This window comes from Dromiciops gliroides, chromosome 4, assembly GCF_019393635.1.
Source record: "Dromiciops gliroides isolate mDroGli1 chromosome 4, mDroGli1.pri, whole genome shotgun sequence".
Lineage (NCBI taxonomy): Eukaryota > Metazoa > Chordata > Mammalia > Microbiotheria > Microbiotheriidae > Dromiciops > Dromiciops gliroides.
In genome coordinates this window covers 424,769,225-424,795,537 of record NC_057864.1, presented here as the reverse complement: position 1 = coordinate 424,795,537, position 26,313 = coordinate 424,769,225, and the positions used below count along the sequence as shown (strand labels likewise).

General features: G+C 35.6%; 1 protein-coding gene across 4 annotated transcripts in view; it reads right to left on the bottom strand.

The window, feature by feature from the left end:
• Positions 1-26,313, bottom strand: part of AGL (amylo-alpha-1, 6-glucosidase, 4-alpha-glucanotransferase) — a 66,641-nt gene that overhangs the window by 20,267 nt on the left and 20,061 nt on the right. For all 4 annotated transcript variants that reach the window (XM_044003655.1, XM_044003654.1, XM_044003657.1 and 1 more), the window contains exons 11-24: positions 23,255-23,394; positions 21,818-22,005; positions 18,706-18,829; positions 17,844-18,007; positions 17,463-17,564; positions 15,726-15,881; positions 15,478-15,628; positions 12,620-12,744; positions 12,416-12,528; positions 12,160-12,294; positions 6,647-6,777; positions 4,490-4,626; positions 4,079-4,212; positions 2,895-3,070 (exon numbers count right to left, since the gene is read on the bottom strand). In XM_044003655.1, coding sequence (XP_043859590.1) covers positions 2,895-3,070; positions 4,079-4,212; positions 4,490-4,626; positions 6,647-6,777; positions 12,160-12,294; positions 12,416-12,528; positions 12,620-12,744; positions 15,478-15,628; positions 15,726-15,881; positions 17,463-17,564; positions 17,844-18,007; positions 18,706-18,829; positions 21,818-22,005; positions 23,255-23,394 — 1,976 coding nt within the window. The remainder of the gene's footprint in view (positions 1-2,894; positions 3,071-4,078; positions 4,213-4,489; positions 4,627-6,646; positions 6,778-12,159; positions 12,295-12,415; positions 12,529-12,619; positions 12,745-15,477; positions 15,629-15,725; positions 15,882-17,462; positions 17,565-17,843; positions 18,008-18,705; positions 18,830-21,817; positions 22,006-23,254; positions 23,395-26,313) is intronic.

Here is a 26,313-nt window from a genome sequence, read left to right as displayed (position 1 = left end):
AGTTTAAGGGCAACAGGTAAGAACTGAATCCAAGATTATGGTTGTTTCTACTAACCAAGGCAAGTCAATATTTAACATTACTTGATACTCTACATTTAAACTCTAAATATTAATTAGCCTATTGCCCTTGCTGCAATTAATTAATATCCAATTTTCATCCATGTCAAGGAAGATGGAAAAAGCAAAAACCAAAAAAGAAACCTTGCCTATCTCCTTTACTATCCACCAAAATGGATTATTGGAAACAAAAGCATTCGGAACCACTTGGCTCCTATATCAAGGTCTGATTTTCTTTATCTTGATGGTTCTTTAGAAATGTGATTTTTTATGGTCTAAGAACTTGAAGATCATACTTGAATATCCAATATTGCTTTATTCTATAGATTAGTAAAAATATACACAGGTATCTTTATAAATTCCTGTCAGTAAAAATAAAGACTACCAGTCACCTGGCAGAACCACTTCGTTTTGTAGCCATTTTTTGGGGGGCGGGGCAATGAGGATTAAGTGACTTGCCCAGGGTCACACAGCTAGCAAGTGTCAGCTAGCAAGTGTCAAGTGTTTGAGACCGGATTTGAACTCAGGTCCTCCTCAATTCAGGGCTGGTGCTTTATCTACTGCGCCACCTAGCTGCCCCCTTGTAGCCATTTTTGATTTTGAAACTCCAGTCTACACAGAAGAAAGCAGGGGCTCCTTTGTCAAGTGACTGAACATTCCAGGTAGCTATATACATGGAATGATACATGAATGAGTAAAAAACAAAAAGGGAAGTAAAAACTGTGGCTAAGTTTGGTGTCCCTCTTTTCATTTAAAGATAATAAGAGAACTAACCATCCTCTGTTATTTGCTTCTATAGTGACCAAAGAGAATTATCATGAAGCAAAAGAGCAAAAACAAAGTAGTATTTCAATTAGAGACCACTTCGATAATAGACTTACACTAGAATTAAAGCAGAACAAACGTCAAAGAATTGGGGGGAAAATTTACAGAAATAGAAGACTAAGTCCAAAACATACTTTGAGAAGTGAAAGATGAGAGAATCGGGGGCAGCTAGGTGGCGCAGTGGATAGAGCACCGGCCCTGGATTCAGGAGTACCTGAGTTCAAATCCGGCCTCAGACACTTGACACTTACTAGCTGTGTGACCCTGGGCAAGTCACTTAACCCCCATTGCCCCGCCAAAAAAAAAAAAAAAAAAAGAAAGATGAGAGAATCTCTTAAGATACTTCACAACTTGTTAGGTCAATTAGAACTGTTCCTGATAAAAGTAGATAAATGAAATTATTTTATTACTGAAAGAACAGAATTGAATTTGGATATCTCTCCACACATGGAAAAGCAGCATTCCTGGAAGGAAAATTCTTCATGGTAAAACCTATTTTTTGTATTTAAATTGGAAAAAAAATTATAATACATCACCAGAGTAATGCCTTACAAATGAAAAGTAGAGAAGCCAAGTAAGTCAGCTTTAATGCTGACATTTGTCTCTCTGCATAGATTCTCACAAAACAAACACAAAAACTAGAGGACCTCATATCATTGTCTGGCAACTTAATATGAAAGTCAAGGTGCTTTTCCACTCCTCAGAGGGGCTGTTCACAGGCTGTCAATCTAAATCCACTAATTCCTTAATTGCTACTCCCAGGGCTTTAAAAATACTTATTACTCCCTTTTCACCCCTCCCCTTCTTTTTTAAATAGGCAAGAAAAGTCTATCCAAGACGGCCAACATGAAGTGGCACTATTAACAAAACATGAAGAAATGAGTGAAGGGGACTGTAAAATAGTGCTATGTATTTTCTGATTTATCAATTCCATAAAATCAAGTTCCATAGCGAATGTTGTACAATGATGTGTAATGAAATATCTTCAAATAGACTGTCATGTCCTTCCTGCCTTTTAGTCATAACAGTCTTTAGCAAAGCAATCAATGTGGGGGAAAGGATTTACTTAATCATTATAGAAAAATATGTCACTTTTTTTTTTTTTTTAGTGAGGCAATTGGGGTTAAGTGACTTGTCCAGGGTCACACAGCTAATAAGTGTTAAGTGTCTGAGGCCAGATTTGAACTCAGGTACTCCTGACTCCAGGGCCAGTGCTCTATCCTCTGTGCCACCTAGCTGCCCCAGAAAAATATGTCACTTTTTAAAGCAGCTTCTCACAGATTCATAAAAAAGTTCAGAGAAAGAGATGGAAGTGATCAATTAAGAAGCCAAATTATGACTTAATTAACAATGAGCTTAATTTAACTCTTTGTAGGAGTGAGGCTAGGGTTCAGCTGCTAAGACTTTCTTTCCTCTTCAAAGTAGGTCAACGGTAGAGGTGAAGTTTAAAAAATATTTTTAAAAGGTCTTGGTCAGACATTCTTTTAGTACTTTCTGATATTTTTCCATTCAACTTACTTCATGTGTTAATTAAATTCATCCTGGTCATACTTTGGGAATTCCTTGGGGGAAAAAACAAACACAAGAGTCTAAAGACTTGAGTAGACTGTTTTTTCCTGCTTACATTTATTATTTCATTAAAGTTTTATTCTTACTTGTTACTTAGAGAGACTGTTAATTTATCATAAACCATTCAAAGAACTCGAGTGCAACCAGTTGTCAAAGTTTGGTTGATTTAAAAATACACTGGCAACAAGAGACAGTCTAAAAATTAAATGTTGGAGAAAAGTACACATGACCAGTGAAGCAAGTGGAAGAAGAGGACTAAATGGAAATTATACAGATGAGTTTGACTAGTAAAAAGTCTTAAGACTAAACACAGATTATGTTCAAAACCACAACTTTTTTTATACTACCACAAATTATGAATTACCACATACACCCCCTTAAGAACCCTACAGTTTCCCTTAGAATAGGGTACAGTCATAACTTGAACATCACAGATTTCTTACCAGCAGCTAGAGAAACACAGCACTGCTCCTTCTCTCTGGTTATCTCATTTAGTCTGTATGGAACATCAGGAAGTGAGGGAGAAAGAAAGGGAAGAGAGGGGAACTTTCCTATTCCACACATTTGAACTGAACCCAGTGAAAGATGTTTTACAAATGTTGAACCGTGCTGAACAAAGCTGTAATAAAAAAAAGAGTAATTGTTTAATTTGCATTTCTCCATTCTATTATTCTATCTTCAGAGTACCTATTACACATGTGAAGTGCTGGTAAAGTTCTGTTGAGTAATAATAACTATTATTTATATAGCACTTTTAGGTTCTGCAAAGTGCTTTACATGTTACCGCATTTTATCCTTAAATGAGGATAAACTCTGGGAGGCAGATGCTATTATTATTACCCTCATTTTATAGATGACAAAACTAAGGCTGAGAGAATTTAAGTGACTCACTGTGGGAACACAATGCTAGTAAGTGTTTGAGGAAGGATTTGAACTCAAATTTTCCTGACATCAAATCTAACACAATACACTGAACTATCTGGCTAGGAATTTTGCTAAAACTGGTAGAAAATCTTTCTGTTTATAATATGAAAAGGTCCCTTAATAATTTATTATTACATCGAAGCTTATGAAATAGGAACTTTTGGCTTGAAATTTATCTTCTGAATTTTCCTACTAATTTTGTGTGTCTTTTAAAAAAAAACCTGAAATACAATTTATCATTTACTTCTAAGGCCAAAATCTTTACAAGATTCATTATTATATTAGAAAAAATTTGAGGACTGCTGAAAATAGTACTAAAATAATAGGTGAAGACACTAAAAACACTTTTGTTAAGTCCTATGACAATATAAAAAGACAAACAAGAAAAACTGAAACTAGGTCAACTTTCTCAATGGTGCTTTTTTGGAATCTTTTAGGACAATCTCATATTTGAGATTATTTAGATATATTCCTGTCTTTGGGCTCCTGTTAATGAATTAAGTGGTCAGTCAATAACCTTTCCAAGACTATGATTTTAAGACAAATATTCATTCATTAACTTCTTTTCATTTCTTATTTGCTTATTTAAAATTTGTCATTGAAAGCCTTTATGTATCTTTTTATAAAAGAGAGTGTAATAAAGTGACTTCACATGTATTTTCTTTAGAAACATTAACATTTATTCTAGTTTTGCTGGCTATACCTTGACATCTGATTCCATGCTACATCCAGAAGAGTGGTATATGCACCAATTAATATAGCATCAAAGTAACATGGGATAAGATAACGTGGAATCTGCTTCAAGTAGAAGAACATAGCTTGTAACCATTTACCGACCTGTTAGAATAATAATTAAAAAGTTAATTTAAGTTTGTTTCCAGGCTAGCAAAGTTTTAGAAGAGGAAACCAGGTATGTAATTTTACAATCCAGCAATGAAACAGTGAGGTTTCTACTCATTGATAATAAAGGAAAATAAGAAAAAATCCAACTAGCCACATATTAGAAAATCGTGTGTGTGTGTGTGTGTGTGTGTGTGTGTGTGTATGTGTATTTCACAGATAAGTACTCCTATCTGGGATAACAGTGCCCTCCCTAAAAAACAGTTCTACTTACTTCTGCAATAGTTCCTGAGCGTGAAATTAGCCGATTACTAACATAGTCAATCATCCAATCTCCAGACCTTAAATTATTGCAAAAAGGATGACCCAGATCATTCTTTGGTCTTAGTTCTGCTAACACAGACATTAAACCTGAAAAGAGAGAAACATCACATTCTATTTCAGCTTTATATCTATGACTCTATGATCTTTGATCTTAATATGGGCAGAGACATTTTAGTATTATGGACTGGAATGTCATTAGATTCCAACACTTCGAGTACAGTCAAAGGGCATTTTAAGCATGTAAAGGAAGATGACTAGTGTAAGACCTCCGCTGGCATTTGAAACTAAAATCTGGGTGGTGAACACGTGATACTGTGTAAGGACCATGAAAATGAAACGTGCATTGCAAATACTGAAAAATCACTGGGACTTGAGAGACAAAGCTCACATCTATGAGATGTATGTTTTAGAAGCTTTGAGAACAGAATGAGTCTATTTTGTATGATTTGGATATTCCTATATAAAGGACTGGCTGGTCTTGAGGCTTCTGGCATTAGGTAAGAAATACTAATGTGTGCCCAGCTTTCTTCAAGAAATGTATGTATCATACATTCCTATATAAATTAGGTAGTCAACCTAAGATGAGTAAAGATGACTAAACCATCTCCTTCCCCAAAAAGAGGTAGGAGGATAAACATGAAGGTAATCAACCTACCTTTCCAGTGGCCAAAAATAATGTCCATGGTGAATTGTGTGTGTAGGGTTACAATGAAATTGGTTTCTGAAGTGAAACAAACACTTTCAGACGTGGTAATAAGTCCGGAGGACTTAGCCATAAATCAAACACATTGGGTACTCCTACATGTCTGGAACCTCTGTTTCATGATATATCAAAGCAATGGCAATAGGATGAACTTACTTAACAGTACTGGACTTACTATGTATACACTGACATGCAAAGGAACATGATATTGTCACTGACTCATAAATTAAGCTAGACAAAATTTTACTATTTCCTTTTCCCCTTTTAGGCTGTCTCCCATGTCTAGAATGTTCTCTTTCCCCACTGTTATGTCTTGTAACCCTCAGTTTCCTTCAAAGACTCAGCTTAAGTTCTACTTTCCGCATGAAACCTGTCCTGATTCTCTCAGATGCTAATATACACCTTCCACAAACTGCCTTGTCTTCATTCTCTGTGTGTCATACGTTAACATACACAACACTCACATGTAGACAAGCTCCTAGATGGCTTGAGGGTAGATGCTGTTTTCCTTTTGTCTTTGTTTCCCTCACACTTACCACAGCACTTAGCCCCCAATGCCTTACACTGAAACAGTGCTCTAAGGCTGGCAGAACTCTTTACGAATATTCAGTCATTTTATTATACATACTATACAAAGTAGGCACTTGTTATTTAGCTATTTCAGAAATGTCCAACTCTTCATGATTCCATTTGGGGCTTTCTTGGCAAAGATGCCAGAGTGGTTTGCCATTTCCTTTTGGCAGGGCAATGAGGGTTAAGTGACTTGCCTAGGGTCACATAGCTAGTAAGTGTCAAGTATATGAGGCCATATTTGAACTCAGGCCCTCCTGAATCCAGGGCCAGTGCTTTATCCACTGTGCCACCTAGCTTCCCCCTCCAGCTCATTTTACAGATGACAAACTGAGGCAAACAGGGTTAAGTGACTTGCCCAAGGTCACACAGCTGGGAAGTGTCTGAGGCCAGACCTGAATTAGGGAAGACGAATCTTCCTGACTCCAGGCCCAGCACTTTATTCCCTGTGCTATCTACAGACTGACTCTTGTTATAAAATAAATCCAACTCAAACCATTTACCGACAATTACAACATAGCAAGTGCTCTTGGAGGGGAATAAAAACCAATTCAACAACCACTTAAGTACAATAATTGCACAGCACCGCCAGCTAGGAAAGATACCAAAATATATAACATGTGGCTCTGACTCACCTAAAAATCTGTAGTCTGTCCGTGCAAAAAAAAAAAAAAAAAGAGCTGGAGAAGGAAATGGCAAACCACTCTGGCATCTTTGCCAAGAAAGCCCCAGACTACACATACAAGTAACTAATTAATGCAAAATAGAAGGCACAATACCTCCCATTCTCCAACGCAGTTATAAAGAGGCTTAAGTGTTCTTGAACTTGCTTACCTTGAAGTCCTCCATATTTAAGGGGTGACCAGTTTGGAATATCATAGCATCCTCCACCATCTTCTTGTTCTTCTGACTCACAGCGGTAGAGTAACTGGTTTAGGTCAGCCAAAGTTAATTTGGATGCTATTCTAAGAATAAAAAAATAAGTAAGGAAAAATGATTATTTTATCTATCAAGCTCAAATATTATAGTATGCTTCAATATTTAAATGGTCTGTGATTCCACTGGCATAAGTCCTGCAGTATATTAATGTGCAATTCATTTCCCCAAAGTTAAATACTATTTTAAAGTGATCATGGAAACTTCTGTAAGACAAATTTTACAAAAAGGCAAACTACAAAATAGCCTGACTACCTGTCAACAAAAATACAGAAAGTATTGGAACTGCTACCACATATCAGTTGCATATGTTCAGAAACTAAAGATGGATTCCAATGGATCTCAAACAACCTATCCAACCTTTGTGGTTCATTCATGTCCTCCCACAGATTTCCAACAGAATACCCATCCAATATGCTGGGGGCCTTCTTTGTATTCTCTTGACATGGGATGGATGCAAGTTCCACTGTCTGTCCTTCATTTTCCTCATTTGTAATGTGTTGTAGCCTTCTCATATTCACTATCTGCTATTCCACTGCCCTTTGGGTTATCCTCAATTTCAACTGTTTGAAAACCACCATTTTATGACTAGTTTGGTTTGGGAAGCAGCTTAGGGTCATTAAAAGAATTATAAAATTTCCCAAAGGCAATCCAAACCACTTTCCTCTTGTTCAATTCATCATTGAACTAGCTCATCACTATTCATTTGCAGATATGTGTACTGTTGGAAGACCACTATGGGTTTACAATCCAAATGTTGATCACAGGACACAATACATTCTTCACTGCTACAAGACTCCAGGGCTTGACACAATTATCATACGGTTATCTGCAAAAACCCAGCGCCTGAAAGTTCTCACCATCTGTGAGGATTTTGTTTTTGACTTGGACTTTGTTCTGGACATCCTACATGACGACAAAAACCTGTGGGTGAATATTCATATCTCTGTTTCAAGTTTCACTTGAAATGAATAATAAAAGTCCTGGACAGAGTGTTGTTACATCTTAAATACAATCCTGTAGAATTCTGACATATGCATGGGAGTTACTTTGTTGGAGGTGAGCCTTTAAAGTGGAGTTTTATTCTACTGGGTGAAATGATTTTTTTGTAGTCAACAAAAAATAGCATAAGGCAATCTTATTTTCTAAACATATATCAGTCAATTTTATGATTGAAAAAATGTGGCCTAATGTGGGATTTCACTTTTAAAAGCCTGATGGCTTTTAAATATAATATAAACATAAGTTTATATATAATTTAAATATAAATTTCCTTCAAATATTTTCATCAAGTATATCCCTTGATGCATAAATTCATGTATAGATTATTCTCATTAAGTTTTATACATACAGGTCAAGAAGGTAAAAAGATCAGTAGTTACTAATGGTCTCTTGGTCATTTTTTTCTAACAAAAGGTCCAAGATCATCCCAAACTTCTAGTATCTTCCACTTTTTTAGATACTCTGAGAACTGCTCCATTAATACTTCCAAAACAGTGTTGCCTCCAGTATGAATAAATGTACAAGCCTTTGGAGTTATAGTTACAAGTGTGGTGGGCTCCACTACATGTAAGCTCATTAGTTTTGTTTTTGTTTTGTAAATTTTTTAGTGGGGCAATGAGGGTTAAGTGACTTGCCCAGCGTCGCAAAGCTAGTAAGTGTTAACTGTCTGAGGCCGGATTTGAACTCAGGTCCTCCTGAATCCAGGGTCAGTGCTTTATCCATTGCGCCACCTAGCCACCCCTGCTCATTAGGTTTTTTTTTTTTTTAGGCAATGGGGGTTAAGTGACTTGCCCAGAGTCACACAGCTAGTAAGTATCAAGTGTCTGAGGCCGGATTTGAACTCTGGTCCTCTTGAATCCAGGGTCGTATCCACTGAGCCACCTAGCTGCACCCCCCAACCCTGCTCATTAGTTTTTAAGGAAAGCAAATGGATTATTTAAAAAGTGTATGATTATTAGTACCATGCGCCTCCTGTTCTTCCACTCTACCAAGAAGCGCCCAATTTAACTAGCAAAAATATTATAAAAGTCCTTTTGGTTGTTATATTATTCAAATTGGGAAAGCTATTTTGTTTTATCAATCCCCTAGCCCCCCACTCCAGTTTTGTCTTTAGAGGGTTTGTGTTTTTACTTCTTCCATGCATAAATTTTCTTTTCTGTTTAGAGAGCCTAGCTATTGTTAACAGTGTCACAGTGGAAATGACAATGGATTTGGAGCTGGAAGACAAGAGTGTCAGTCTTGGCTCTGCCATTAGTAATCACTGCCACCTGGTACTTGTGTGACCATGGGCAAGTCATATGATCTCTCTAAATGTTCTTTAAAATTAGATTATTAACACCTATTTGTTTCATAGAACTGTATAGAAAGAGGAAATATACTCTGTAAAATAATTTGTAAATCGTAAAAATCCAGAACAATACCAACTATTTTTATTACTAATTACTAATTAATTGAAGAATTAATTAAAGCATGTCACATATATTTAACTAGGGACACACAGCTGGTTATTTGCACCCTGCTTTTCCATCTTTCCCACTCACCGGATGCTTGGCTCCTCAGCACTGCTAGGCTAAGAACCAGCAAGACCAGAGACAATGACACCACTACATGGTAGTCATCATTTATAAAGCACTTCTTAATTGGTTGGTTTGTTCTTTTTTTTTTAAAGTTTAACACCCAATTCAGCAATCTATTCTTTTTCTCTTTTATTGTTGAAAGTGTAGATATATATTTCTCCCCAAGGACTGCTTTGGCTGTGCCCCTAAAACTTCAGTACATTGTGACCTTGGGCTGGATCAATATCCGTTTAGTTTCTCCTTAAATTTCCCAACCACTATTTGATCTGAGTCTTAGGTCTTTATTGGAATTGTTAGGTTCCTTTGTTTCCTTTTACTGTTCCATGTTGGTTGGTCTCTCTATATAGCATTTTTTAAATTGTTTTTTTGGTTTTGGGAGGGGAGGGTTGGGGTTTTTTTGTTTTTTTTGCAGGGCAATGAGGGTTAAGTGACTTGCCCAGGGTCACACAGCTAGTAAGTGTCAAGTGTCTGAGGCTGGATTTGAACTCAGGTCCTCCTGAATTCACCTAGCTGCCCCCTTTTCATGATATTTTTTTTTTTTTTTTTAGGCAATGGGGGTTAAGTGACTTGCCCAGAGTCACACAGCTAGTAAGTGTCAAGTGTCTGAGGCCAGATTTGAACTCAGGTACTCCTGAATCCAGGGCCGGTGCTTTAACCACTGCGCCATCTAGCTGCCCCCTCATGATATTTTTAAAAATGCTATATATAGGTGCAGCTTGATGGTGTAGTAGATAGAGCACCAGCTCTGAATTCAGGAGGACCTGAGTTCAAATCCGGCCACAGACACTTGACACTTACTAGCTGTGTGACCCTGGGCAAGTCACTTCACCCCAATTGCCTCACCAAAAAAAAAAAAATCACAAAAGAACCAGTGCCATCAAGTCTTGAAACTGTCCAAAAGACAATCACTTCTGAAATCTCTGCAAAAATATCCATACTCCTTTCTGAATCAATTGGTCAACAAATATACTCTGTGCAGGGAATTGGCTAGGTACTGGTGATACAAAGACAGACATAAAACTCCCAGCCCTCTGGGAACCTATTTTGAACAGAGGAGACAATATGCACATATTTAAGAACATACAAATAAATACAAAGTAATTTCTTGGTCGTGGGGGTAAGATCAGAAAAGATCTTGTGTAAAAGGGGCCAAATGAGCCGAAATTAAAGTAACAAAGGACTCCATTCCAAGAATGGGGGGCAAACTATGCAAAGGCATAGAAAAGGAAAATCAATGGCTGTGTGTGAAAAACAGCAAGGTTAGTTTGGTTGTCAGATAGCAGTCCAGAAGTGGTATAAAGGTGTGAGGTAAGAAAGGTATATCAGAACCAGGTCATAAAGGGCTTTAAAAATGTACAACAAGTCTGTATTTGCTGCTAGAGATAATAGGGAGCAACTAGAGTTTATTGAATGGGGGCTCAATGACATGGTTAGACCTGTGATAGTATCAATTTGACTGTACTGTGGAAGACTGGGAAAGACTTGAGGTGGAAGATCAATTAGGAAGCTATTGTGATAGCTAAGTGAGAAGTGAGAAGTACTTGGCCTTTAGAATGGTGGCCCTTTAGTGCCAGCATTCAAGATAAACACTATTTCTTACTTTTGGTGTTGTTAATCACTTGCATCAGTATCTGATTTCTACTAGTTTGCAATGTTTGCATTGCAATAATGTATGCTAGCTACATGGATTTAATGGACTTGTAGGTTTGCCCAGGATTAAAAAAATATATATTTGTAATATTCTTCTAGAGGAAAATGTGTTCTATATTCCAAACAAAAGATATAATACCCAAACTCTTACCAAGCTATTTTAAAATGAAGTTAAGGACTTAACATACAGCAAGCAGTACATTAGTACTGTAATAATCTTCAACTAGTGACTAGTAACAATCTAGATTCTACTAACAATGAATTAGCAAATTTCCTATGATCAATGTTAAAAACAAAACTTTTATCACTGAAGATCATAGCTCACTTTTATATAATGTTCTGTTTATAAATAACACTAATGTCACTGCTGACTAAACAGCGGAGAGCTTTACAGGAAAGGGTTAGGTTGGTTCTGTTTTGCTCCAGAGAGCAGAATAGATAGAGAAGTTTTAGTGAGGAAGATTTCAGCCTGATAGAAGCAAAAACTTTCAAACATTTGGAACTATCCAAAAGTAGAGTAAGTTGTTTGGGAAGTAGTTTTTCATTCAGTAAGCGCTTCAAGGAAAAATTATAGGATTAATAACAGTGAGAGCTAATAAGTTGTCTAATTCATCCAGTACTTTTTAAGGCATTCTTTTTTTTTCCTTTTTTTTTTTCAGGACAATGAGGGTTAAGTGACTCGCCCAGGGTCACACAGCTAGTAAATGTCAAGTGTCTGAGGCTGGATTTGAACTCAGGCACTTCTGAATCCAGGGCCAGTGCTTTATCCACTGTATCACCTAGCTGCCCCCATCCAGTACTTTTTAATGTTTATACCACTGGTTATTCCAATCCATGCCCTATTATCCTTTACCTTCTTTTATTTCTCTATTTTAAAATTAATATTATGGATTTTACTATAAAATGCACAAGAGGTATAAATCATAGAAAAAATTTTTATTCCAAGATGTTTAACTTATTTATCAATTACTTACTTCGTTTGTCTATTTAACTTAATTGTTGCACCTGATTTTAGGACTAGTTAGGTCTATATATTTTAAACCTTAGAGAATGTATCCTTGACAAAAATGAGATATATAATAATATTATTCAAGAAGTAGGGAACCAAAATTACATTGACCAGATAAACAGTTACTAGGCACTTAAAAACTGACCAGACTTTCTTAAGTAAAACATACTTACGAAACAAAAGGAATTTTTAGTATAGGATCTGCGTTGTCAACATGAAGGCTTCCAGTTTTAAAATGAGGATTAAACTGTATCAAATGATTTCGAAGAATGCCAACAGCCACTTGAGCATGTGGGTCAAGACTAACTCTGAAAATGTTAGTAAAGAAATGATCAAATGGAATAACTTGTTAAAAAGCAATAAGACTAATACAAAGATTTCATTCATATATTCATAATACGTTTTACTATTTGAAGGTAGTAAACATACCTGAATATAATAACACTTCCTGGAGTTAAGTTTTCAAATTCTATTTCCTGAACATATTCATTAGCACCCTTTTTGGCAACTCCAGCTTGCTTCACAATTTTACTTTCGTTAAGCTTGAAAAGAAATTAGTTAAACTATCAAATAAATCCATCATAATGTTATTAACATATTACATGTCATAATAGAAAGAAAAATCATCTATACCTGGATATGTTCTTTAACCTCTACTGTGATATCTGGCATTCCATTGATTGAATTTTCATCTTTTCTATATGGACTTGTACTTCTTTCAACAGTTCTAGCCTCAAGAACAACTTCTTCAATTTTGCCTGGAAAAAAAAATTCACATTATTTTTCAGCTATAATATCACTGGAAAGAACAATTTTCTGAATTATAAGTACACAGTATTTTATTTCCATTACAAACTAAACAGGAGTGCTAAGAATTTGGAGATGAAAATGCAATAACATCATAAAATTGTAGGGGCAGAAGTGTAGTTAGAGGTAATCAAGTCAAATCTCTGATGCAATAAATGGACCTCCTCTACAGCCTCCCTCTCTCTCTGTCTGTCCCTCCCTCCCTCCCTTCCTCTCTCCCTCCCCTCTTAGTAGTGTTTTATTTTTTCCAATTACATGTAAAGATAATTTTCAACATTCATTTTTGTAAGATTTTGAGTTCCAAATTTTTCTCTCTCTTTCCCTCCCCTCCCCAAGACAGCAAGCAATTTGATATAGGTTATACAGTAAAATCATGATAAATATATTTCCACATTAGTCATATAACATCCCTTTCAAGGATGCCATCCAGTGCCATCCAATCTTTGACTAAATACTTCCAGTAACAGGGAGCTCACTATCTCACAAAGTCTGTTTTATATAGCTCCAATTGTTAAATTTCTGAATTGTTAACCCATCTTCTCAGGGGCTATAAACTCTTCCCCAGGATCACTGCTTTATATATTTGATGAAGTATTATGTATATTTAGGGTCTCTCTGCTATTAATTACCAGTTCCTTTAACTTTCTCTTGGTACATGACAGCTGATTATCTTAAAATACTTCAAAACAGTCTTACCAGTACAAGGTACAGAGGAATTATTGTTTCACTTCATTTGTAAACTGTGCTTTTAATAATGCCATTCAGTGTTCATGGTAGTCACCAGTACAAATGTCAAACAGAATAGGGCTCAGGACCGTTTGCTGAGGGTTTATCACCAGAGACCTTCCTTCAGGTTGAGATCAATATGTTATTGAATATTCTTCAACCAACTATGAATCTGCTTATTTATACTATCAGTCATACCACATTTTTCTCTTTTTGTCCAAAATGATACCAGATAAACTGTGTCTATAGAATTTCCCTAACTCACTAAAAATTGTTAAACTGTTAAACAAGGAAGACCTGACTTTAGTGAACCTAACCTGGTTCCTAGTGATCTGATTCTCTAACTTCTCATAAACTATCCACTTAATAATCCATCCCAGAATCCCTAACTAATGTTAGGTTCATCAAGTTATAATTTCTGGAATCATTCAAAAACTATACTACCACATGGTAGCCAAATGTTGTTTTTGGTTTTTTTTGGGTTTTTTTTGGCGTGGCAATGGGGGTTAAGTGACTTGCCCAGGGTCACACAGCTAGTAAGTGTCAAGTGTCTGAGGCCGGATTTTAACTCAGGTATTCCTGAATCCAGGGCCGGTGCTTTATACACTGCACCACCTAGCTGCCCCCCCAAATGTATTTTTAAAGGACACATTTTTAGAGGTATTTGAAAGCAAAAATGGCCTCATAGCATTTTTTCATGAACTCACTTAATACACTTTGGAAAAAGTCACAATTTATTATTTAAAAAATCTTACAAATACTGTCAATGGCTAACGTGCGAAAGATACATATATTATTGGTTCTCAAAGCAGACTAACTGCTTAAGTTCAGATGAGGCAGAGATCATTAATGGGTTTTTAACTGGATTTTAAAGTATATATACTTTAGCACTTTACATATTGTGTTCCATTTGATCCTTAGTCTAACCTTATAGAGTAGGTGTCCTATGATTTCCATTTTATGAAGGAGGAAACAGAAGCTGAACCCCTAACAGCAGCTTTTGCCCAGATACACCTAGCAAACCAACTATATGTCTATATATAGGCAACTATATATAGGCAGAATCCAAATTCAGGTCTTCTTAAATCCAAGTGCAGGACTCTGTTAACAAGGCCATGCAGAGTCTTACATAGGACTTTAACAAAATTACAAGTGTAAGATAGGGGAGATGTGGTTGGACAGCAGTTGTTCTGAAAAAGACATGGCCTGACTTCAAATTCAATGAGTAGCAATATGCTATCATGCTGGAAAATCCCTGATATCTTGGGCCGAATTTAAGAGGCTCAGAGTTTCCAGGAACAAGGTCATATGTCCACTGTCCTCTGACCTGGTCAGATTTTGTCTGGAGTCCTGAGTTCAACTGTGAGACCACATTTTAGAAAGATCCATCATCCAGAGTAGGGCAGACAGGATAATAAATGACCTTGAATCAATGTGAAATGAGGATTGATTAAAAGAACTGGGGAGGATTTACCTAGAAAAGAAAAGACTCACGGGAGAGATGATAGCTACGTATCTAAAGATCTGTCATCCAGTTGACAGATTACGCTTGTTTACTTGGTTCCAAAGGGTAGAACCAGGATCAACATGTAGAAGTTTCAAAAAAGCAAATTTAGGCTAATGTCAAGAAAAACTTTCTAACAGTCAGAGCTGTCCAAAAGTGGGACGGACTTCCACAGGAAGGAGTGGTTTTTCCTTTATTATACGTCTTCACAGAGAGGCTGCATGACTACTTGTTAGACGTGTTGTGTTGGAGACTCTTTTTCAGGTTATGTGTTGGATGACACAGACTGATTAAGCCCTTTCCAACTCTGAAATTCTGTACTGTATAAATCCAAAGATAACAAAATAAAACATGGTGGCAAACCTGGACCGAAGTAAAAACCTAAAGGTAATGTTATCTAACGGAAACATTTAGCCACATGATGTAATTATTTAAAAAATCTGAATTGTGTTACCTGGGATGCACATTTGAGGAACTTCTTTGCTATAAAATGATGTCTTAGGATTCCTGAATGCAGTTCGAGACACAGCCACTACAGACTGATGGATACTAGGTGAGTGTCTGGTTATGGCTACTATGTCTTCATCAACTTGATCAACATACACCTGAGGAAAGTAAATAAAAAGATAAATGATCTATTTTCCTCAGAAGTTTAGTTTTAGCATAAATCTTTCAAATTACAACAATAACCTAGTTGTACACCTGAATAAAACCTTTAGCTCCAAGCTCTTGGTGTAATTTATTAATAGCCCGTCTTGCAGCAATAATTCCACTTTGTAAGTTAACTTCACTTGTATTTGATGGAGATGCACCAGGATTCCATTTAGTATAAAACCGTTCTTCAGACACTACAGAAATCTGCAAAAAGACAAAATATAGAAATACAGATATATATGTCTATAATTTACATTAAAAAAGATTTCTCAATGATAAGGACCAAAGTTATTCCACAATAAGTTAAAAGCAAATACATGACATGAATATTAAAGAACATATCACTAAAAAATTAGAAGAGAAACGGATCACATAATTTTCACTACTATGGGTAGGAAATACATTCTTAACCTAACAAGGGATATAGCTAATTTCTTTTTTTTGTTTTTTGTTTTTGTTTTGTTTGTTTTTGGTGGGGCAATGAGGGTTAAGTGACTTGCCCAGGGTCACACAGCTAATAAATGTCAAATGTCTGAGGCAGGATTTGAACTCAGGTCCTCCTGAATCCAGGTCCAGTGCTTTATCCACTGTGCCACCTAGCTGCCCCCCATACAGCTAATTTCAAAAGACAATTTTGATTACATGAAGCTGAAAGGCTTTTGCACAATCAAAATTAATGTATGTAAGATAAGAGAAGTGGATGAATAGGAAAAAAATATTTTTAAGAAATTTCTCTGATAAGGATTTAGTATTTAAGATATACAGACAATTAACAAATATAGAAGACTAAAAATAAAAGCCATTTCTCAATAGAAAAATGGCCAAAACATTTCCAAAGAATTGGAAACTATTAATAACCATATATAAAAGAATGCTCTGAATCACTAATTAAGGGAAATGCAAATCTTGAGGTTTTATTTTTCATCCAACAAATTTGCAAGGATGATAAAAGATGGAAATAGTCAATTTTGGAGGGTTAGTGTAAAGATAGGAATACTAATAAAGCTGTGAATCAGTATGAGCATTTGATGAAACAACTACAATTATGCAAATAAAATAGCTAAAATGTTCCTATCTTTTGACCCAGACATTCCACTACTAAGCATATACCCCACTGAGGTCACTTATTTTAAAAAAAAGGACCCATATACACCAAAATATTTATAGTAGCATTTTTGTGGAATCAAAGAACTTGAAAAAATGTATATGTCCAAAAATTGGGGAATGACTAAACAAACTGTGGCACATAAATAAAATGGAATGTTACTATGCTGTAATAAATGACAAAGAGAATACTGAGAAGTACGGAAAGACTTACGTGAATTGATGGAAAATGAAATAAGTAGAGCCAAGAAAACAATATACACAATGACCACAACAATCAACCATATAAAAGGAAAGAACAATAACCACAAAACAATTGAAAATGAAATGCTGTAAAATTACAAAGAACAAGCTTGACTCTTAAATAAGAGATCTAAGCACACACCTCTCCCAATACCTTTTTTGAGGTGGAGGGGATGACAACAAATGTGGAACACTGAATATATTGTTATACTTTTTCAATGTACTGATCAAATTTACTGAATTTTTTTCTTTAAAAAATCTGTTAAATGGGATAGCTCTCTGGGAAGAAAAAGAAGGGATACACAGGGAAATTAAAGGGATGTAAAAACAAAAGAACAATAAAAATTATTTTTAAAAAATCCAAGTAAAAAAATCAAGCCAATTTATTACAATAATATATTTATAAAATTATATTTTAAAAATGGAACATATACATACCTGATGAGGTACTAATTCATCATAGCCTCTAGTACTTCCACTAGCACAACAAGCCATGGAAACAATTGTGGCACTTGGGAGAGCATCATATGCTGACCGATGCTAGAAGAAAAAAAAGGTATTTCCTTTTAGAGCTATACATAGTGTCATCATATAAAAAAACTGAACAGAAATATAATCGTACAATATTAACTTTACATATTTTTTGTAACATATCAGTTAGCAGTATTTATTACAGGTACCCACTGTGTCAATGTCACAAACCTTCAACAGTATCCTGATGATCTGTTCATTTACGAATTTTGAAATCTGGAAAATCAGTAAATTACACATGACATTTAGCAAAAACAACTCAACATAATAAACAGATCAGATACTTACCACAATAGGACACTCATTATCATGTGTAATATCCATGAACAGAGCATGGGCAATAGCAGGCATTAAAGGTCTCAAACTTGGTTGAACAAAGGATCCAACAGGTTCTCCTCCATATCGGTAAACTAGTCTGCCCTCTTCATGACTATTATAGGCACTCATTGCCTCTGCAGTGAGAAAACATCCTTTGGTAACTTGTTCAAGCAACATTCAAGAAAGTATTACTAATTTTTACTTCCAGTGTGAATACCATGCAATCAATACAAAGAGTAAAACTACTTTAAGAGTAACCGAGGGTTTAACTTTTTAAAACAAACTACAATATTTAACTGGTAAGAGATATATTTATATAATTTTACTGAAAATAAGTGTTTCATATAAAGTGAATATCAACATTCACAAAGGATTTGGCTTCAAGGTGGCTACTAAAAGAAATTCAAGTCTACCAACAGGTTTTAAGGAAGGAGATGTTTAAAAAAAGACAGGCATTATTTTCTGCTAAAAAAAATGGTCTGGCTCTTTTGTTTTAAATCATATACATCCACAATTAATGAATCTCACTGATTTTTTCCCACTGATCATTCAATTTAAAATAAGGTACCTTATTCTTTTTTTTTAAGGTACCTTATTCAATAGCAGGAGTATGTTAGAGATGACACATTCCTACAACAAAGTGTAAGTTGAATTCCAATTATCCTTAGTCATTACTTTGGATGAATAACTACAAGTTTTTAAAATTTCAATTAATTGTATTATAACCTGCTAAGCAATGTGCATGACTAACAAATGCCTTTTCATCAACTAAACACTAAACTAATACCATGCATGCTTTTTAGACATAAAAATTACACTACAGCAAGCCTACCTCTTATTAAGGAGCTAATGCCCAGTCTAGTCACAAAGATATTGTCCAGCTCCTCACTTCCTGTGAACAGCTCAGCCACTACATACAAATTGGGCTGTATTTTCCTAGCAGCATCAAGCATATACTACAAAAAGCATGATCACAAAAGCAAGAGAAGCGGGTGAGTAGGGCAAGAAAAAAAGAACATGAGACTAGGCATAGAGTAGACACAGGGAATTGCCATGCAGCAAGAAAAAACAGAAAGCCAAAATGAAACCCCAAATAAATGTAAATATATGTATGCATGAAAGTGACAAAGAAACCCAACACACACACACACACACACACACACACACACACACGTATGAGAATTATTCAATATATATAGCCGAAAAAGAAAAATATTAGAATTTGCAAGAGACATAAGGATACAAGGGGGGAAAAAAAGAAAAAGAAAGAGAATGTTAGTGTCACATTAAAAAAAATATGAATCATAACACTGCTATCTTGCATGGCTTCCCATTGATTTTTATACCTCTAATCAGACTGGTAATTCCCAGGCGATTGACAAAGACATTGTCGAGGTACTCACTGCCCGTGAAGAGTTCAGCTATCACATAAAGATTAGGTCTGACTGACCTGGCTGCAGCCAGCATCTCCTACAGATTGTAACAAACTTTTAAAGTCTCTTAACAAATACAACCTGCACTTGTACAGGGGCATATGTGAAGCTAGTGCAAGCCAGGTAACTAATGCTAACCCAGTAATCAGTTGTCAGGCTTGTGCAGGAAAACATTTATCACAATATATGTATAAAGGTTAATGAATACACTGGATTCTATTAACAAGTAATAAGAAGAACCTATATTCTAATTGTGTATTATGGGATTTATAGTAGGCTTTTACAACAATTTTAAATTATGAGAAAAAATCTAAGTTTTAATTATCTGAACTGTGTGTATACATACATATACTCTACATACACACTACACACATAATACATACTTGTGTTTTTAGCATCATCATCAAGGGACATCTTTATATGTGTCTCTTCTCTGAGGATGTATCATAACAAATCTTTTTTTTTTTTTTTTGGTGAGGTAATTGGGGTTAAGTGACTTGCCCAGGGTCACACAGCTAGTAAGTGTTAAGTGTCTGATGCTGGATTTGAACTCAGGTCCTCCTGAATCCAGGGCTGGTGCTTTATCTACCATGCCACCTACCTGCCCCTGGGATTAATTTTATAATTTCATTGGTGTGGGAAGCTTTAGGTAAAGAATTCTCTCTTCTTGAAGTCTGGCATCTTTTCCAGTAGTTACAGGTTTCTTTTTTATTTTTTGAGGGGCAATGAGGGGTAAGTGACTTGCTCAGGGCCACACAGGTAGTAAGTGTGAAGTGTCTGAGGCTGGATTTGAACTCAGGTCCTACTGAATCCAAGGCCCTTGCTTTATCCACTGCCCCACCTAGCTGCCCCCCACTTACCATTTTAATTGTTGTCTGGGGACACTGAGAGGTTATGTGACATGTCCTGGGTTACACAGCCAGTGTGATTAAGAAGTGAGACTTGTACCTGGGCCTTTCTGACCCTAAGGACCATTCTCTATTCACTATGCCACACTATTTTTATTTTATTTTAAAAAATTATTTAAAAGTTTATTTATAAAGTTATTTATAAGTTTATTTTTAAGTTAAGATTATAGACAAGTACAAACCTCTAAATAATACTACAGAAGTTAAAGTGATAATTACTGGTGGGTTGCCAAAATATGCATCAGTCTGGAGAAAAATGACAGGCTCCTAAGAATAGGTTGTGCATACTAAATTTGCAAAACTGCACTAGATATTAATAGCCAGCTTTTATTTAGTGCTTTAAGGTTTGCAAAGCACTTTAAAAATATTATTTCATTTTCATCTTTAAAATCACCCTGAGAGGTAGGTCATATTATTATCCAAATTTTACAGATGAGGAAACTGAGGCAGGCAGAGGTTAAGTAACTTCTTTAGGGTCAGACACGTAGTGTCTGGGGCAGGATTTGAATTCTAGTATTCCTGACTACAACAGATCCCACGCTCTACCCATTGCGCCATTTAGCTGCTTTAATAGTTTCAAATGGTGGCTGTGGCTCAAAAGGACTTGCTAAAAGCCCAAAGCAGAAGGCAGACAATAGAACTATTGATGCTTATACTTACATTTATGTGTTAATAAGAAAATTAACTCAATATGAGAATATAACTGTCTTAAAGATATGGTAGTGTTATATTACTGTTACAATTGATGGTCCTTTAACAAAGGGTTAATCATCAAGAGATAGGTCAATGACAGTTTTATTTTAAACTAGGTTCTACATTAAAATCAAAATCTTACTCATTTCATCTTACAGTAATGTAGAAATTTACTAAAAATATAATTCTGGCTAGATATGTAGTATGACATTAGGAAATTAGTAGTGTAAAGATGAATGGCCTTTATTTTTTTGTGTGGTGGCTATATTGACAAAATAAAAGGACCTTCAATTCTGTTTAAGCCTTTTATTTGTAATCTCAATTATAGTGTTTGCATATGTGTGTGTAAATACATGAAAACATTAAACTATATTTCAACATGTATATGTATTTGTATGTATATATATGTATATATATATACAGGATCCCATCAACATGGATATTTTCTTAATCAGTACGGATTGTGACTTTCTCATGTCTCTTCAATCACTATTCAAACAACAAAATAACTTTTATGGGTATTAAATCAGAAATTTCCCATTGGGAAAATCAGGTGGGGAATATATATGGCAATGTAGAATATGCTACACAGCTTTATAGTGTTAAGAAAATACTAAAAGCAACCTAGAAATAATCAACTAAAGCTCAAACATAAACTGTTAGTATTCCGCAAATTATCAACAAACTATATTGCTTAAGGATCTATTTCCCCACTATATAGAAGTCAAATCGAAAATATTAGTTTGTAAATATTTCATGAAGTAATAATGCTATCACAAAATTAATTAATAAACTAAGGTAGACAAACTATACAATCATTAAAAGTCATCATACTCTTTTTTGCTTTAAGTATTTTCCTTTAGCTTTCCTGAATTTATTTTGATAATAGCTATGTTTTAGTTTTCTGTACCTCAGCTACATGAAGAGGTGTTGAGTGGCAGTTATCAAGGCGTACTCCCTGGAAATAAGTGGCAGTTATTTCAGTATATTTTTTCATGTGAGCCCAAAGGTATGGACAGTCTTCTGGTTTATTTCCATAGCGTAATTTAACACTGTCACCCCAGCAAATGAGCTCTCTCCTCAGATAAACTTCTGAACCTGTAAAGAAGAGAACTTGCTTTCAATAGTGCAAAAATGCAAATCAATCAACAATCATTTATTTGATACTTACTAAGGGTTGGGCACTACGTTAAATATTGGTGATTGGGGAGGGGGGGAAACAAAGCAGGTCCCTGTCCTTAAGGACTTCATATTCTAATGAGGGAGACATTGTAAAATCACAGGTACATAAATAAGATACATACAACAATACAAGGTAATTCTTAGAGGAGAAGGCACAATGGAGACAGGCAGAGATCTCCTGAAAAAGATGGTGTTTAAACTGAGTCTTGAGGGAAGCCACAGATTCCAAGAGGCAGAGGTGGGGAAGGAGAACAGTTAGGGCAGAAAGATAACCAACAGAAAGTCATGGAGAGAAAAGATGGGGTATTGTATTTTAGAGACATTAAGAATGCCAGTTTGGCTGGCCTGTAAGGTATGTGGTAGGCAGTAATATGAAATAAAACTGGAAAGAGAATAACAAAGCCAGGTTGTGAAAAGTTTTAATGCCAGAGTTTATATTTGAACCTAGGAAGTAGTATAGAAGGACTGGAATTAATTGAAAGTACTGGGTAGGAGGGAGGGGGGATTATGTGTGTGTGATCTGGTTGGACTTGTTCTTTCACTTTGGCAGTCCTGGAGAGATTGACTAAAATGAGTAAAGACTCGAGGCATTAAGACTAAATAGGAGACTATTTCAATAGTACACAGGAGAGGTGATGAGGGGCACAACTAGGGTGGTGGCTAAACGTATAGCACCTTTTCTTTGAATGGTAAAAACATTTCATTGTCTAATAACTGAATAGTAGTGGAAAGAATTAGAGTTCCGATTAACAGATAGGAGAGACAACAAAAAGAACAAAATGACACAGGTAAGTAACAGGCACTGATTCAAAACTGGGAGCAACTGAATATGCATGAGCATGGTATATTTATGCTACTATATATACCATTTATCCTACTCTAACCCCTAAATATACATATAAGTTGAAGTTGTCAGAAATATAATATGGGTCAAATCTTATCTGGTTTCTAAGTTCTCCAGAGCTTATCATCATGCTCTAAACACAGGAAATTCTTAACACATATTTAATGTTGTCTTTATGAGGTTGGTAGGTAAATAAACAGCAGACTACCATGTAAGAAATGTAAAGTAATATAGTCAAAATCTTGAGTTTAATAGGAGATCCATTTTGGGGTTGCAATAATTGTTCTTGGTTCAAACCATACATCTATAAAAAAGATATACCTGGTTCAGCAAAGTTTCGAAGAGGATCATCTCCCATTACCCATCCATTATGTGCCATGAAGAAACAACTTTTATTTGGGTCATTAATAAATGTTTCTTCTTCGGCAAGTGTCATTTCTCCATATGGGAAAGTAAAGTATCTATGAAGATATAATTCAATATTAAGGCAGTGCAAAATGATCAATATGAAAATTAAACTTTTCAGCACTCAGAATGAAAACAATTAGTTTTCATATCAGTTACAAGAATTTCAATATAAACCACAGAGGAACTGTTTCGACATGTAGCACTTTGGAGTTGAGGGTAAAAAAGACTAGGAATAACTTTTCTTTTTTTGTTCTGGATTTGTGTTTTCATCAGCATAAGGAATTCTTAAACTGTGGACAATATCGAAATAGTAAATCTGAGACCTAGAGACTTGGAGAGTTGCCTGGGGCACAAAAAAGTGAAATGATTCCCCCACTGTCACAAGTTATTTTGTGTCTGAGGCAAAACTTGAATGTAAGGCTTCCTTAATGGAGGGGGGGGGCGGTAATGTGGGACAAAATGCATATAGATAAGCATTTACAAAATAAATATTAGGCAATTTTGTGAGAAGGCTCTAGAAGCTGAGGAAGAATCAGGAAAGGATACATGGAGAAGATGGCACTTGAGCTAAGCTTTGAGGATAACTAAGGATTCTATGGCAGCTAGGTAGCACAGTGAATGGAGTGCTGGAGTCAGTAAAACCTGAGTTTGAATTCTGCTTCAGACACTTACTAGGTATGTGATCCTGGGCAAGTCACTTAACCCTGTTTGCCTCAGTTTCCTCATATGTAAAATGAGCTAGAAAAAGAAATGGCAAACCATTCCATTGACTGCCAAGAAAATTCCACGAAGAGTGGGACATGACTGAAACAACTAAACAACAACCAAGAGATTATAAGAGGCAGAGATGAGGAGGGAGTGCACTACAGGCATGGAAGATACATATGAGAAGCAGCAAGATGACTAGTAGAGTTGGACTGTAAGGTACATCAAGGAGAATAATGTGTAAGGGTGGAAAAGTAGATTAGAACTAGGTTGTGAAGGGCTGACTTTAAGAGCTCAAAAAATGTAGTTTACATTTGCTCTTAGAGATAACAAGAGAGCCACTGAAGTTTAATGAGAATATGAATGACATGGCCAGTCTCATGCTTTAGGAATATGACCAACAACTATATCAAGGATAGATTGGAATGGGGAAAGAACTGAGACAGGGATACCAACCAGGAGACTATTTAATAATTCAGGTGAGAGAATAAGGCCATGAACTAAGGTGGTGGCAACAGTGTGAGCAGATTTGAGAGATGCTGTGGAGGTAGCATTGACAAGAATTGGCAAGTAACTGAATAAGAATGAGGAAAAGTGAAGAGTTGAAGGAAGTTGTGAGATTACAAAAATATGGGCGACTAGAAGCACATAGTAGCTATTTAACCAATGCTTATTAGATTATTAGGAAATAGAAAGAAACATGTTTCAGGCCTGAAGAACCATGAAACTTTCCATAACAGTTTTTTGTATTTAGGTAATGAGGAAGCTATGTTAATGGCTTTAACCTTAGTCCCCCAGATCAATTAAGTCTAAAGAATAGTTTCACTATTTTTTGAAGGAATGTATGGAATAGATGTTGCTTCTATGACATGAGTATTAGACCAGTAGATCAAAGAAGTGATATGGACATGATATATTTCTGTTTCAGTAAGAAATCTGACAGTTTCTCATGATATTCTTATGGATAAGAGGAAAAGACACAGACTACATGTTTGGATGGCACTGATAAGTTGATCGCTTGAAGGCAAGCCTGTAGTAGTTTATTCCTAGAGCTATTTTTGTACTATTTTCTTCAATATTTTTAATCCATGACTTAAATGAAGCTATTGATAGCATGTTTATCAAATTTGTCAATGGAAAAAGCTGGGAAGGATAACTAATGCAATGATGGAATTGGGGTCCAAAAAGATGAGCTGGTACAACTGGCTGAAGCCAACTAATTCTCTCCTAAGTAACTTATGCTTTGGGGTGATTGAGTTCTATTGTTTCTTGTTCTTTCCTGTCTAATCTGTTCCACTGATCTACTTCTCTATTTTTTAACAACCAATCCCAAATGGTTTTGATAACTACTGCTTTACAATACAGTTAGAAATCTGGAATTGCTATTCTCCATTCCTAACTTGTTTCCTTATTTCCTTTGATATTCTAGATCTTTTATTTCTCCAAATTAATTTCATCATTTTATTGAGTCCTGTAAAGTATCCCTATGATACTTTGATAGGTATAGCATTAAAATTGTGGATTAACTTTGATAGTACTGTCATTTTTAATATGGCCCAACCTAGCTATGAGTACTCAATATTCCTCCAGCAATTTAAGTTAGTCTTTATTTCTTTAACTTTGTAACTATATCAATACAAATCGTTTGTCTGCTTTGGTAGACTAATCCCCAGATACTTTATGTATTTTGTAATTATTTGGAAGAATTTATATAATTATAGTAACAATTTTGAAAGACTTTGAAAAATTCTGATCAATGCAATATGACCAACCAAGTCTCCAGACATCTCCTGACAAAGATGTAATGGATATAAGACACAGAAAGAGACATACTGGACACTGCCACTGTGTGGGTTCATTTTACTTGACTGTGCTCATTTTCAACAAGGGTTTTTCCTTTTCCTTTTCCTTTTTCTGTTTTTGAAGAGGGGAAGGACAGCAATAGCAATGCCGGAAAGGGTTACCAAAACTTTTTTAAAATGCACAGAAAACAGAAAAAAATTCAGAATGAGGGAGCACAGACAAGAAGGACAGTTTTGAAAGTAATGAGTAGAATTTATTTACTTTAAAAATTATGAAATGGGAATTCGTTGCTTCATAAAGCATCTTCTTTTTGTGTTCTTATGTGTATGGAATTTTTTTTGTGTGTGTTTAAGTTCAGAATAATAAGGGCAGCTGGGTGGTACAGTGGATAAAGCACCGGCCCTGGATTCAGGAGGACTTGAGTTCAAATCCAGCCTCAGACACTTGACACTTAGTAGCTGTGT